Below are 12,588 nucleotides of genomic sequence, written 5' to 3' on the forward strand. Positions count from 1 at the left end.
TTGCTATTTTCCATGAGCTTTTCAGTGCCGGAATTATGTGTATACTAACTTATACCCATTTTACCCGAGGCAGCCACCAGACGGAGTGGCGCTCCTCCTGCCCACAGCCGGCGGCGTAATGAGTCGCACAAAGGCTGCTGACGTCATACGTGATTCACAATGAGGCGCGACGGGAGTAGCACCAAACGACTCTTTTCAACCTCGGGCTCCGCGGCTGCCATCTTGTTTCGGCGGTTGAGGTAAAGGAGGCCTCGTTCGTGGAAGGGACTGCCAGGAGAGGGGGAAGGCTGTGGCAGTGTGACTCTCCGCTAGCCAGTCCGCGGGGACGGAGGAGGACAAGGAGGGCGGCTGCTGGGCTTGCTTTGGCTGCGTGAGGAGTGGGCGGCGGGGCGATCCGTGGACGCAGCGCTGGTAACTAAGGGTCAGTGAAGGCGCCTCCCTGGCCCGGGGCGTGATGCTCTGGGACTTTGCTGGGGCCTGAGCTGGGTCTCTGTGGCGGCAGCCTATGGGCTGATCCTGGGGCGGGCCCCACGTTTGTTTTTAAGAATGTGACCTAGTGTTTCCCAAGGCCCCGTACCAGCTTTTAAGTAAGTTTCAGGTCAAACGTACCTAGGCACAAATCTCATTCCTTTGCAGACAGAGCGGCTAAAGTCAGCAGTTTGAACGTACCTAGCGAACATATGCCATCAAGGATTTTAAACCAAAATTATCCATTCGTCTGCCAGCACTTCTCACAGCCTCCAAGGGGACCAGACCGTGGTCTCGGAAGTTCTATTTGACTTCCATTTCCCCCAGAAAAGGTTTTTGAGGAACTTTGTTTTCAGACGGCCCATCGCTTGCTGACATCGTCTTCCTGGTCACCTTGCAAAGCTAAAAACACGGACCAGACTATGCAGAGCATCTAGGCCTGGCGCTCTGTCAGAGACTTCTTCCTCACATCTCTCATCATAGCTTCTTCTGCCAGAGATCCTCCGGATCCAGCGTTTCTATTCAGATATTTGTTGCTTTGTTTCTACGTTCGACTTCACTACCCAGTCCTAAAGACGTCTTTCTTTCTGCATCCCCTTCTAGACCCAGCATTTGTAATTAATGGCCCACCTCCCCTAACTCCTCAAGACCTTAGCCTCTTCCATGAGAAACTCCTTTGGGCCCCGCATTGCCCTTCAGTGACAAGCCCTCCGTATCTACTTTTGAAGAGTCTCTTTCTTTGTGGTCCCAGCATTCTTTCCAGATAACCCTGATCTATCTTCCCTGCGAGCCTCGTCACTGGCGAACATCACACAGGAACTGTTTGCACAAAGCTGTCCTCCATCAGAGGATTCTCCCAGTGCCGCCCTCACTTCCATAAGTATCTGCCCCTATCGATTTGGGTCCTAACCACCTCTGTCCGGTACAAGTCTTCCCAGCCTCATCCGAGGCCTGTCTGTGAATTCAAAAGTCAACAGCTGCCGTAGCTTCACTCAGTGTCCCTTGACTCCACGTCACACATTGTAGTCTTCCCTGAGAGCCTTTCAGGTGTTCCCTCAGGTGCCCTCACCTTCTGCTTTCTGCTTCGTGGGATTCCTTACCATTATCAGATATCCCCTTCCCCATGATTTCCACCAGAGTAGAGTGCTCTCCCAGCATCTACTGACTGTGTGCGCTCAGAGTTACCGACTGACCAGAGAACTTCAGATTCTAGCGAGCCTCTTCTCAGTCCTTTCGGCCTGAACCGTCTTGTCTGTCTGTCTTTCTTTCTTTCTTTCTTTTTTTTTTTTTTTTTTGCATTCCCTTGGAATGGGAAGTGAGGGAGGCATTCCAGAGGTTAGCAGGAATGGAGCTTAAAGAGTTAAACTGGCACTCTCTTACCATCCACCCTGCAGCTGCATCTGAGCTTAACCTCCTCTTTTCACTTCCTCACAGCAACCCCAACATGTAGCATCTCTTCTTTATCTTTCTCTTCTTTAAAAAGCGCTGCTAGTAGTTAAGGCCTTCCCTCCTCCAAACTTGCCACCAACAAGAAAGGCTACCCACCACAGAGGGCTCACCTCTAGCCCTTTTCTTTCAGATGTCCAGCTCGCCACTCTCCAAGAATCGCTGTGTGCCTGGGCCTGATCCAAAACCAAGTTGTGATTGCCCTTCTACCTGTTCAGCAATGTTTAACGTGCCCTCGGGACCGACCAACGTGAGTATCTTCTCCTTAAAGACTCATAGGTGGGGTGCAGGGTGTAAGAGAGTGCAGTTTGTTAACTATTTAAGTTCCTTTCTTGCTAAGCCCCGGAACGTGTTTTCCCCTCTTCATTCCTAGGGAATGCCAAAAAAAGAGAGGGAAACAGACATAGATGAGGGTCTTTACTCCCGACAGCTGTAAGTCTGGCTAAGTATGGGGATGTGGAGTGGGAAGGGGCACAGAAAAGATGGTATTGATTCCGTCAAGTCCTGACCCAGACTCTCTCCCAACCTGGCAGGTATGTGCTTGGCCATGAGGCAATGAAGCATCTCCAGTCATCCAGTGTACTGGTATCAGGCCTCCGGGGCCTAGGGGTGGAAATTGCCAAGAATATCATCCTTGGTGGGGTCAAAGCTGTCACCCTGCACGACCAGGGCACTGCCCAATGGGCTGACCTCTCCTCCCAGGTACCTTCCTCTTCCTGGCTCCTTTACTACCTTTGCCAAGATACCACCCCCCCCTTGAGCTTTGCATTTACTTCTCTTCCTATACCCTGTTGTAGTTCTACCTGCGGGAGGAGGACATTGGTAAAAACCGGGCTGAGGTATCACAGCCCCGCCTTGCTGAGCTCAACAGCTATGTGCCAGTCACCGCTTTTACTGGTACCCTCACTGAGGACTTCCTTAGTGGTTTCCAGGTACCTTGCTGCATCGTGCTTCTTGCCTAATTTTCCCAGATTCTGTTTCTGCTTGGTCATTTGAGGAGTTACTAAATAGACTGTCCCAGTGTTTAGGTTTCATGGGGGGAGCCTCAGAGATGTAGGCAGGAATTAGATCCTGGATACTGTCCGGTGGGGGGGGCGGGGTGGGTGGATCTCACAGCTTTTCAGAAGGGAAGGAATGGCCAAATTCTGTGATGCAGTGTTTGTGAACACTGAACTCTGAAGCAAAATACCTTGGTGGGTGGGTATCTCGCTCTTGCCGTTGCCTGGCAGTGAACAAGATACTTAGTTTATCTGCCTTTATTTTTGTATCTGTAGAATGGAAATAATAGCAATAATGACTTCAAAGTTTTTGTGATGGTTAAATACTTAGAAGAGCAGTTGGCACAATGGAAGTTCCAAATGTGTGTTTGTTAAACAGCTAGACTGGAAAGAGGGGACTGTGGGTACTGATATACTTGTGTAGGGTTTCCCAGAGGAAATGGATAGTGAAATTCCTGGTGTAGGACTAGGGAACAACAGACACAAATCCCCACAGACCAGATCTGAGCAGGTATTTTATTTATTTTTGAATTGAAGCAATTGAGGGTGGAATATGGGGGCATAAACTTGGACTTTGGGACCAGAGTATGATTCATTTTTGTCTCCCCTGATACTGTTAGGTGGTGGGAAGGCAGGGTTTTGTGTTTGTCAAATAAAAGAGTTTGTTGGTCTTTTCAGGACCTCTTTACCTTTCTTATCTGAGTCTGGGGAATCCTGTTTCCCATCAGTGAGCTTGCTCTCACTGAGCGTGACACAGATAGATACTTTATAAATAGAAGAAGACTGAGCCAGCAAAGTTTACATTCCTGACACCCCACCAGTGCTGGACTGCGTGACACTTCACCCACCCCAGTCCGCGTTTCTCCTTTATTTTCTTAACTCTCCTGCACCCCACTGCCAAGCCTTGTGTCTGAGCCTCCTTCTCTGTATAGGTGGTGGTCCTCACCAACACTCCCTTGGAGGACCAGCTGCAGGTGGGTGAGTTCTGTCATGGCCATGGAATCAAGCTGGTCGTGGCAGACACACGTGGCCTGTTTGGGTGAGTGCCTGCCTCTCACTTTCTCCCAAGCACCTGCCAGGCCCAGGCAAGATCCTTTTGCTCCCACTGAACTCATACTTCTCCCAGCCAACCCAAGCCTAGGTTTTGATTTTGTATATTTAGCTTTCCTTATTTGGCATGAGTGCCGTCTCATCGCCAGAAGAAAGGGGCTGAGTTTGCTTAGCAGCTACTCACTGCATCTTGAAGGGCTCATAGAGTACCTGGATGCACAGGTTTTGGGCTCTAGCCCTGTTGTCTCCTACAGGCAGTTGTTCTGTGACTTTGGAGAGGAAATGATCCTTACAGATTCCAATGGGGAGCAGCCTCTCAGTGCTATGGTATCTATGGTTACAAAGGTAAGGAGATCCACCCCAAGGGTTCTGGCAGGAAGGTGGGCAGCAGTAATTCTCCCTGTCTCCTCATGGTACCCGGAGCCTACCCCTGAGGCTTACTTTTCTTTGAACTAGGATAGCCCAGGTGTTGTCACCTGCCTAGATGAGGCCCGGCATGGATTTGAGAGCGGTGACTTTGTCTCCTTCACAGAAGTCCAGGGCATGGATGAACTCAATGACACCTACCCCATGGAGATCCAAGTCCTGGGTATGTCAGGGCTGGGCACAAGAAATGATTGCCTGAACCAAAGGGAGTGCCGTGGGCTGATTGAGAGGCCAAAATGTGACACACAACTGTAGCATGAATTAGACCAAAGGCCAAGAAGAGATGCCTTTCGAAACCTGAGCTAACATTTAGGAGAGATGTGTCCTTGGGACCTTACCAAATAGATGTGAGCTGAACTATAGAGGCAAGCTTATGCCACTAGTGTTTGATTTTATTTCCTGCTTAGTTGTTCACTGTATCTCTTTTTGCTTGTTTGCCTTAGAATTTATAATACAGAACTTTATATATATTTAGTGTATAGTCTCTAAGTAACACTTTATCACCTCATGTAAAAAAAAAAAAAAAAAAAAAAGCCTTACAACAGAATATTCCCAGTTCCTGGTTCCCCATGTGTATTTTCTCTCTGTCATAAACTCCTCAATACGTTTGCTTGGATTTAAAACCTATTGCTTTAAAGAGAGTTGAGAGGCGTCTGGGTGGCTCAGAGGGTTAAGCCTCTGCCCCCAGCTCAGGTCATGATCTCAGAGTCCTGGGATTGAGCCCCCATTGGACTCTGCTTTCCCCCCTCTCTCTGCCTGGCTCTCTGCCTACTTTTGATCTCTCTCTCTATCAAATACATAAAGAAAATCTTAAAAAAAGAGAGAGGGACTTGAAAGAATTAAGAAAATAAGGTTTTTTTGTGTTTTTTTTAAATCCATTTTTTATTTTCTGTCGATCCAGATTTTACATCTAGTATAGTTTTCTTTCTACCTGAGGGATGTCCTTTACCATTTGTTGTACTCATGAGATTTGCTGGTGGTGATTCGTTTAGTGTTTTAGAGATTTAAATGTTCTTTACTTGCCTATGTTCTTGAAAGCCATTTATGTGGACATTGGAATTCTGATTTGACAGTTTTTCTTTTCTTTTAGAAGATGTTGCTGTATTGTCTTGCTTCCATTATTTTCCACCAGAAGTATGCTTTCATTCTTTTCTTCGTTCCTTATGTATGTCATGTGCTCTTTTTCTCTACCACTGATGATTAACAATGTATGTGATCATGACAATGTACCTTAGTGCATTTTTCTCCAATTTCTTTTGTTTGGGTTTATTTAACTATGTTATTTGTCGGCTTACAGTTGTATTGGGTTTGGAAAATTACTGGCCACAATTTTTTTCAAAATATCACTCCTTCTTCTTGCCTCCCCTTTCTATCCCTCCCGTCCCTTCCCTTCTCTCCTCATCCTCTACGACTTCCAGAACTCCAATTAGGTGCATATTAAGCTACTTGACTTATTTTGTGTTTGTTTGTTTTCCCTCCCTGTTGTATTTTGAATAGTTTGTTTTAGCGTAGACTGGGTCAAGATCGATTTTCATTCTTGTTTTGATGGTGCTGTTGGTTCTCTGTGGTGGGGTAGGAGGAATGGTGGTTGAAGTAACAGACACTCCGTTCTTTTCCTCCCTTAGGTCCCTATACCTTTAGTATCTGTGACACTTCCAGCTTCTCTGAGTATACCCGGGGAGGCATTGTCAGTCAGGTTAAAGTACCTAAGAAGATCAGCTTTGTAAGTATGTGTGGAGGTGGGCTGTAGGGTTCTATACCTCTAGGATTTTCACTTCTCTGGTGCTGATATCCCACTCTCCACAGAAATCCTTGCTAGCCTCACTGGCAGAGCCAGACTTTGTGATAACGGATTTTGCCAAGTTTCCTCGCCCTGGTCAGCTGCACATTGGCTTCCAGGCCCTGCACCGCTTCTGTGCTCAGCATGGCCGGTCTCCTCGGCCCCACAATGAGGTAGATGAGTGGGCAAGCCAGCCGGCATCTTTGGCCCAAAGCCTCACCTGCTCTCCCATCTACTGTCTCTCTGTCTCATTCCCACAGTTGGCCTGACTGGTCCTCTCTTGGCCCTGTTTGCCTTTCCAGGAGGATGCTACAGCTCTGGTGGCCTTAGCCCAGGCTGTGAATGCCCAAGCCCTGCCAGTGGTGCAGCAGGACTCCCTGGATGAGGACCTTATTAGAAAACTCGCATATGTGGCTGCTGGGGATCTGGCACCCATAAACGCCTTTATTGGGGGCTTGGCTGCCCAGGAAGTTGTGAAGGTCAGTGTGGGTAAAGAGGGCAGAGCTGAGCACAGACCAGGTACCCTCCTGATTCCATCCCTGGCTGTCCTTCTGGGTCCGATTTTCATTAAGCACTGATGACCTCCCATTTCTTACCATCTCCTCAGGCCTGCTCTGGGAAGTTTATGCCTCTTATGCAATGGCTGTACTTTGATGCACTTGAGTGTCTCCCCGAGGACAGGCAGGCCCTCACAGAGGACAGATGTCGCCCGGTATGTGAGGGGGTCCCCATGGGGAGCGTATTATTTGGGGTCTCTGCAAGGCAGCTCGTCTCTGATCCTCCTCCCTTCACGTGACACAGTGCCAGAACCGTTATGATGGGCAGGTGGCTGTATTTGGCTCAGACCTGCAAGAGAAGCTGGGCAAGCAAAATTACTTCTTGGTGAGTGATGCCATGGTGGACCAGCCAAGTCATCTTTACTTGCCTCTGGCCAATCTTTTCTAGAGTCTCCTGCCTCACAAGGGAGGGTAATTGGTTTTGTGCCCTCATCTCCTCCCTTTCTCCATTTTCCTCACACACAGGAAAGCCTGATAATGTGCCTTTATTCTGCCATCCGGGGCCTTCTTTCTTAGATGACAGTCTAAGAAATCCTCTAGGATTTCTAGCCACCTAAGAGATTACATAACTTAAAACATTCAAATCCTCTAGGATTTGAATATGTAATACAGGACCCCCTTACCCTTTCTCAGTATCTTCAGGGGAAGTGAGGACTAACAGGTTTCTTTGCTTTGCTTTCACTCTTTGTGTCTCTCTTCTTGGCAACCTCTCAGGTAGGTGCAGGGGCCATTGGCTGTGAACTCCTCAAGAACTTTGCCATGATTGGTCTAGGCTGTGGGGAGAATGGGGCAATCACTGTTACAGACATGGATACCATTGAGAAGTCCAATCTCAATCGACAGTTTTTGTTCCGGCCCTGGGATGTCACGGTGAGTAGTTACACCTGGTAACTGGATGAGCTGCTTCTCTCTCTTTTCTCCTATATTTCTTGTCCTTAATCTTAGTAGCTTAGGTCTTTTTGTCTCTATTTTTCTTTCTGCTTTTCTCTTCTCTCTTTTTTTCTACCACTCATTCTTTCTGCAGATAATTGAATACTTACCATGTCTTTACATTTCATTCATCATTTTATACATACCCCCACTTTTTTTTTCCTCCCTCAATCTTGGAGGATCAGTATGAGAAGTCTTCTGTGTTATTTCTGGCTACTCAGAGTCTTTTGTTTCATTTTGTCATCCTGCTATTCTGCACTGCCCTAGATATTTGGAATGCATAACATAGCAAAGGAGAGCTTTCTGCCTTTGTCTAGTGAGAAAAGACTGGAGGTCCACAACACTTTTCATCAAGTCCCCAAGGTCATAATTGTTTTAAGACTACCAAGACATCATTTGACATTTTACTCTTACTTTGTCAGGTAAAATTTCGATGGTACTTTAGGAAGACTTCCCTAACTCAGAAACTCCCCCCTCCCAACTGAAGAAATGCAGAATGGTACAAGAGAGAGCAGTACCTAAGGATCCATTCAAAGCGCAAATCAAACCAGTAGATAGTGGTACAGATTGAAGATCTTACCTTGCATCTCCACTTTAAAACACTGTTATTCTCAGGTTTTGATTTTTTTTCAATATCAACAGTTATCTGAAAATGCTATTAAAATATTATGTAAAACTGAGTATTTCCTCTGTTATACATTTAACAGATTGAAATGTGGTAGAGAAGAGAATCCAGCTGCCTCCTAAGAGATTACATAACTTAAAACATTCGTAAAAATGTACATATAATTTGGATTTTGTGACTGACGTTTTTGTATTGGAAAACATTTTTCATATTTATATTTCTACTGTGTAATGGAATCATTCCATTTTCAAATCAACGAATAACAAAATTTTACCAGTTTAAATTTTTTTAAAAGATTTTATTTATTTATGACAAGTAGGCAGAGAGGCAGGCAGAGAGAGAGAGAGAGAGAGAGGAGGAAGCAGGCTCCCTGCCGAGCAGAGAGTCCATTGCCGGACTCGATCCCAGGACCCTGAGATCATGACCTGAGCCGAAGGCAGAGGATTAACCCACTGAGCCACCCAGGCGCCCTTAAATTTTCTTTTTAAATTATGTTAGTCACGGGGCGCCTGGGTGGCTCAGTGGGTTAAGCCGCTGCCTTCGGCTCAGGTCATGATCTCAGGGTCCTGGGATTGAGTCCCACATCGGGCTCTCTGCTCAGCAGGGAGCCTGCTTCCTCCTCTCTCTCTCTGCCTGCCTCTCTGTCTACTTGTGATCTCTCTCTCTGTCAAATAAATAAATAAATAATAAAATCTTTAAAAATAAATAAACTATGTTAGTCACCATACAGTACGTCATTAGTTTTTGATGTAGTTTAAATTCCTAGCACAGGGAATTCTTGTAGCTGTAGCCGCACATAGAAGATGCTCTTCTTAAGATCCTTATTTTGAGGATGGATGCAATAAACAGTAATTTACAATAGCCAAGTACATGGCTGATGTTAAGATGGTGCAAAGTACAATGAAACATGAAAAACCAGGATGAGAGGGAAGTGCCATGGAGAGTGGTTTGCAGTGTGGTAAAGGAAGTCCTCAGTGGAAGGGTCGCATTTCCTCAAGACTTGGATGATAGAGAATGAGAAAGTAATTTAGGAAGCAATGTGTTGGGTAAAGGTAACAGCCTGAGCAAAATTCTGATGTTGGAATAATAGCTCATTGGAACAGAGAGGTCATTCAGAAGGGACCATGGTAGGAGATGAGGCTGTAGAAGTAATATGGGCCAATTCATACCCTAAGTGAAAGTGGGAGCTAGTGGAGGGTTTTGAGCAAAAGAAGAATGTGACCTGACTGACTTGGGCTTTCAGAGTATACTGTTTATATTTGTACAAGGACCTTGGCTTTATCTGGGTAACGGCATCCCAGTTCTGGATGTTGTTAAGTCAAAAGCAGTGAATGTTGCAGATACTTGATCCGTTGTCTCCTACTTGGTTTATTGTTCCTTTTCTGCTCCCCCTCGGGCCTGTTTGTCACAGCCTCAGCCATGTGACACTTGTCAGGCTGCTGCTAAAGAAGGGAGCCTACTGAACTCAGAGTGTAGATCTTGCCCACCATTAGATAAACCAGTTGTCAGAACAACTCTCTAAAGGTTTATAGGGTGAACATATGAATGACAGCTCCTCCTCCACCCCTACCCAGAAACTGAAATCTGAAACAGCTGCTGCAGCTGTGCGCCAGATAAATCCGTACATCCGGGTAATGAGCCATCAGAATCGTGTTGGCCCTGACACAGAGCATATCTATGACGACAGCTTCTTCCAGAACCTTGATGGTATTGCCAGCGCCCTGGACAATATGGATGCTCGTGAGTTTGGGGAGGGGGTTAAGGACAAGGGCAGAGTAGTATGTGTGTGTTTGGGGGTGTATCTGTCCTCCTGTCCCATCCTAATGTTACCACCCCGCGTCGTCTTCCCACAGGCATGTATGTAGACCGCCGCTGTGTGTACTACCGTAAACCACTGCTGGAGTCAGGCACACTGGGCACCAAGGGCAGCGTGCAGGTGGTTATCCCCTTCCTGACAGAGTCGTACAGCTCCAGCCAGGACCCTCCTGAGAAGTCCATCCCTATCTGCACACTGAAGAACTTCCCCAATGCCATCGAACACACACTGCAGGTGATCACTTTTGGAGGGAGGGAGAGGTGGAAGGGACAGGCACCTAACAGCCTCTCAGCCACCTGACTTGTCATTCAGGTGATGTAAGTGCCAGTGTAACATGTACCTTTTCTTCAAATCTCTTTCTCTCGTTTTACACCCTTCAGTCTAAGCCTTACTAAATGATTCATTTAACTTAAAAATGTTTAGTTTGTAGACCCAGAGATGGGTATTCATATAATATGTAATGTATTTTACGGAACTTCCATTTGAGAAAAGAAAGTGTGATCTTATATAAACAGATTATATTCTGGCTAAAAACTAAATTCTTAGCATTATCTCTGCTAGTTCTTTATTACTTGTAATATTTAGCCCACTTTTGGATTCCCCTTCCTGTTGCACACCATATGTTTAAGAATCGGCATGTCAGGATGATTCTGTGTCTATAACGTACATACACAACAGTGTACGTATTGTCTAAATGGACAAAGTAAACATACCTATTTAACCAATACCCAGAACCTAACTCAAATTCCACTGTTCTCTGAACCCGAGGATGACCACTGTATTATGAATTATGTATTATGTATTAATTATGTGTTATGATTCTTAATGCAGCCCTTAAAGACCGTATTTCAGAGTATGGGAGTAGGAGGAAGATAAGGAGAAACAGAACTACTTGCTTCACCTACTTGCTTCCAACCCAGCAGTTACCAATAACTGTACCATGGATGTATTTAAACTGATATATTCACTGCAGTGTACCTGTGTCTCCATCTCAGCCTGTGTGTATGCATATGTACATGTACACACGTGTATGTTTGCAGACATATATGTGCGTTTGTGTGTGTCCATACCTGTAACCTTTATTAGATGTTACTCTATTGCCTTGCCGCCCATGCAGAAGGACTATAAAACAAGCTCTTAAAATAAATTCCCTATGTGACTCTTTAAGGACTTAACCTCCTCACATCTCAGATTCCTTATGTGAAAAAAGGGAGGAGAGAAGTACTTCTCTCAAGGGTTTGTAAAGTATTTACCATTTAGTGAGTACTTGGGCACTGTTTTAAGTAAGCTTTTCATACGTACATGTATAGTCATTTCAACATATCAACCCATGAGTTATAGATCCTTCATTTACGGAATATGTTTTCAGAATAAGGATACATAGATAAAGGCATTACCTTGTATGCCACAGCACTGTGGCTGAGCTGGCCTTTGAACCTGGATCTCTAGGTTACAGATCACTTCACCAGTGGCTGTATTTACTGACCTTGTAATTTGCAGAGGGCAAAATTTGTATCTTATTTTATGTCCAGTCCCCCTGACCTGTATGGATCATTCATGTATTATTTTTGGTGTGAGCTTTGTTCTTTCATCTTGAAACACACCACATCTAGAGGAGGGTGTACCTATCTTAAGAATAAGTTTTCTATATATATATATACATCTATATATATATGTGTATGTATATTTTGTGTAACCACTGCCCAGATCAAGGCCATTGGTTTTTAAATTGCGAGGGTAGGACTTTGTAGTTTGAGGGGCACTTTTGAGGGGCTTTCTTCCTTAGTTATCTTGTGATAGCCATATTGTTCCCAATTGCTTCACTCACTAATGGTCTTTTTTTTTAAAATGTATTTTATTTATTTATTTGCCAGAGAGAGAGCAGGCAGAGGGAGGGAGAGCAGGCAGAGGGAGAAGCAAGCTCCGCTGAGCAGAGAACCTGGTATGGGACTTGATCCCAGGACCCTGGAATCATGACCTGAGCCAGAGGCAGAAGCTCAACTGACTGAGCCACCCAGGCATCCAAGCGGATGGTCTTTTAGTGCCTACAGAAGCGCATTTTGTGTCTCAGCCCCATGTAATGTCTTTGCTTTGTCTGCAGTGGGCTCGCGATGAGTTTGAAGGTCTCTTTAAGCACGCAGCAGAAAATGTCAACCAGTATCTCACGTGAGTAATCCTGTCCAAATGTTCTCTCACTTCTGCTCTACATACACGCCAGCCGAGCATACTGTATCCACTGTATGGCTCAGCACCAGCCACATGTTCTGAATCAATTAATGAATGTATAGGCCTCCTGCCACTGGAAAGTCGGGGCCAGCTCTCCATGTAGTTGAGCCCACTCCTGGGGCCTCTGTGTAATCTTGCCCATTTTTCCTCTGATTCCTGTCAGAGACTCCAAGTTTGTGGAACGGACACTGCGCCTGGCAGGCACCCAACCCCTGGAAATGCTGGAAGCCGTGCAGCGTAGCTTGGTACTACAGCGGCCACAGACC

At 45.8% G+C, this 12,588-nt stretch overlaps 1 protein-coding gene across 1 annotated transcript; it reads left to right on the top strand.

Annotated features, from left to right (window-relative positions):
• Window positions 1-309: 309 nt before the first annotated feature.
• LOC123936304 (ubiquitin-like modifier-activating enzyme 1) lies at window positions 310-12,585 on the top strand (the record flags this gene model as incomplete). The annotated part of the gene is made up of 18 exons (XM_045996931.1): window positions 310-421; window positions 2,048-2,164; window positions 2,288-2,346; window positions 2,448-2,616; window positions 2,712-2,846; window positions 3,845-3,951; window positions 4,217-4,307; window positions 4,419-4,551; window positions 6,014-6,111; window positions 6,195-6,341; window positions 6,471-6,647; window positions 6,776-6,880; window positions 6,970-7,050; window positions 7,440-7,595; window positions 9,855-10,020; window positions 10,134-10,330; window positions 12,198-12,262; window positions 12,486-12,585. Coding segments are annotated over exons 2-18 (2,103 nt in total), but the record flags the coding sequence as incomplete, so codon positions are not given.
• Between the last annotated feature and the right edge of the window lie 3 nt (window positions 12,586-12,588).

Source organism: Meles meles, unplaced genomic scaffold, assembly GCF_922984935.1.
Source record: "Meles meles unplaced genomic scaffold, mMelMel3.1 paternal haplotype, whole genome shotgun sequence".
Classification (NCBI taxonomy): domain Eukaryota; kingdom Metazoa; phylum Chordata; class Mammalia; order Carnivora; family Mustelidae; genus Meles; species Meles meles.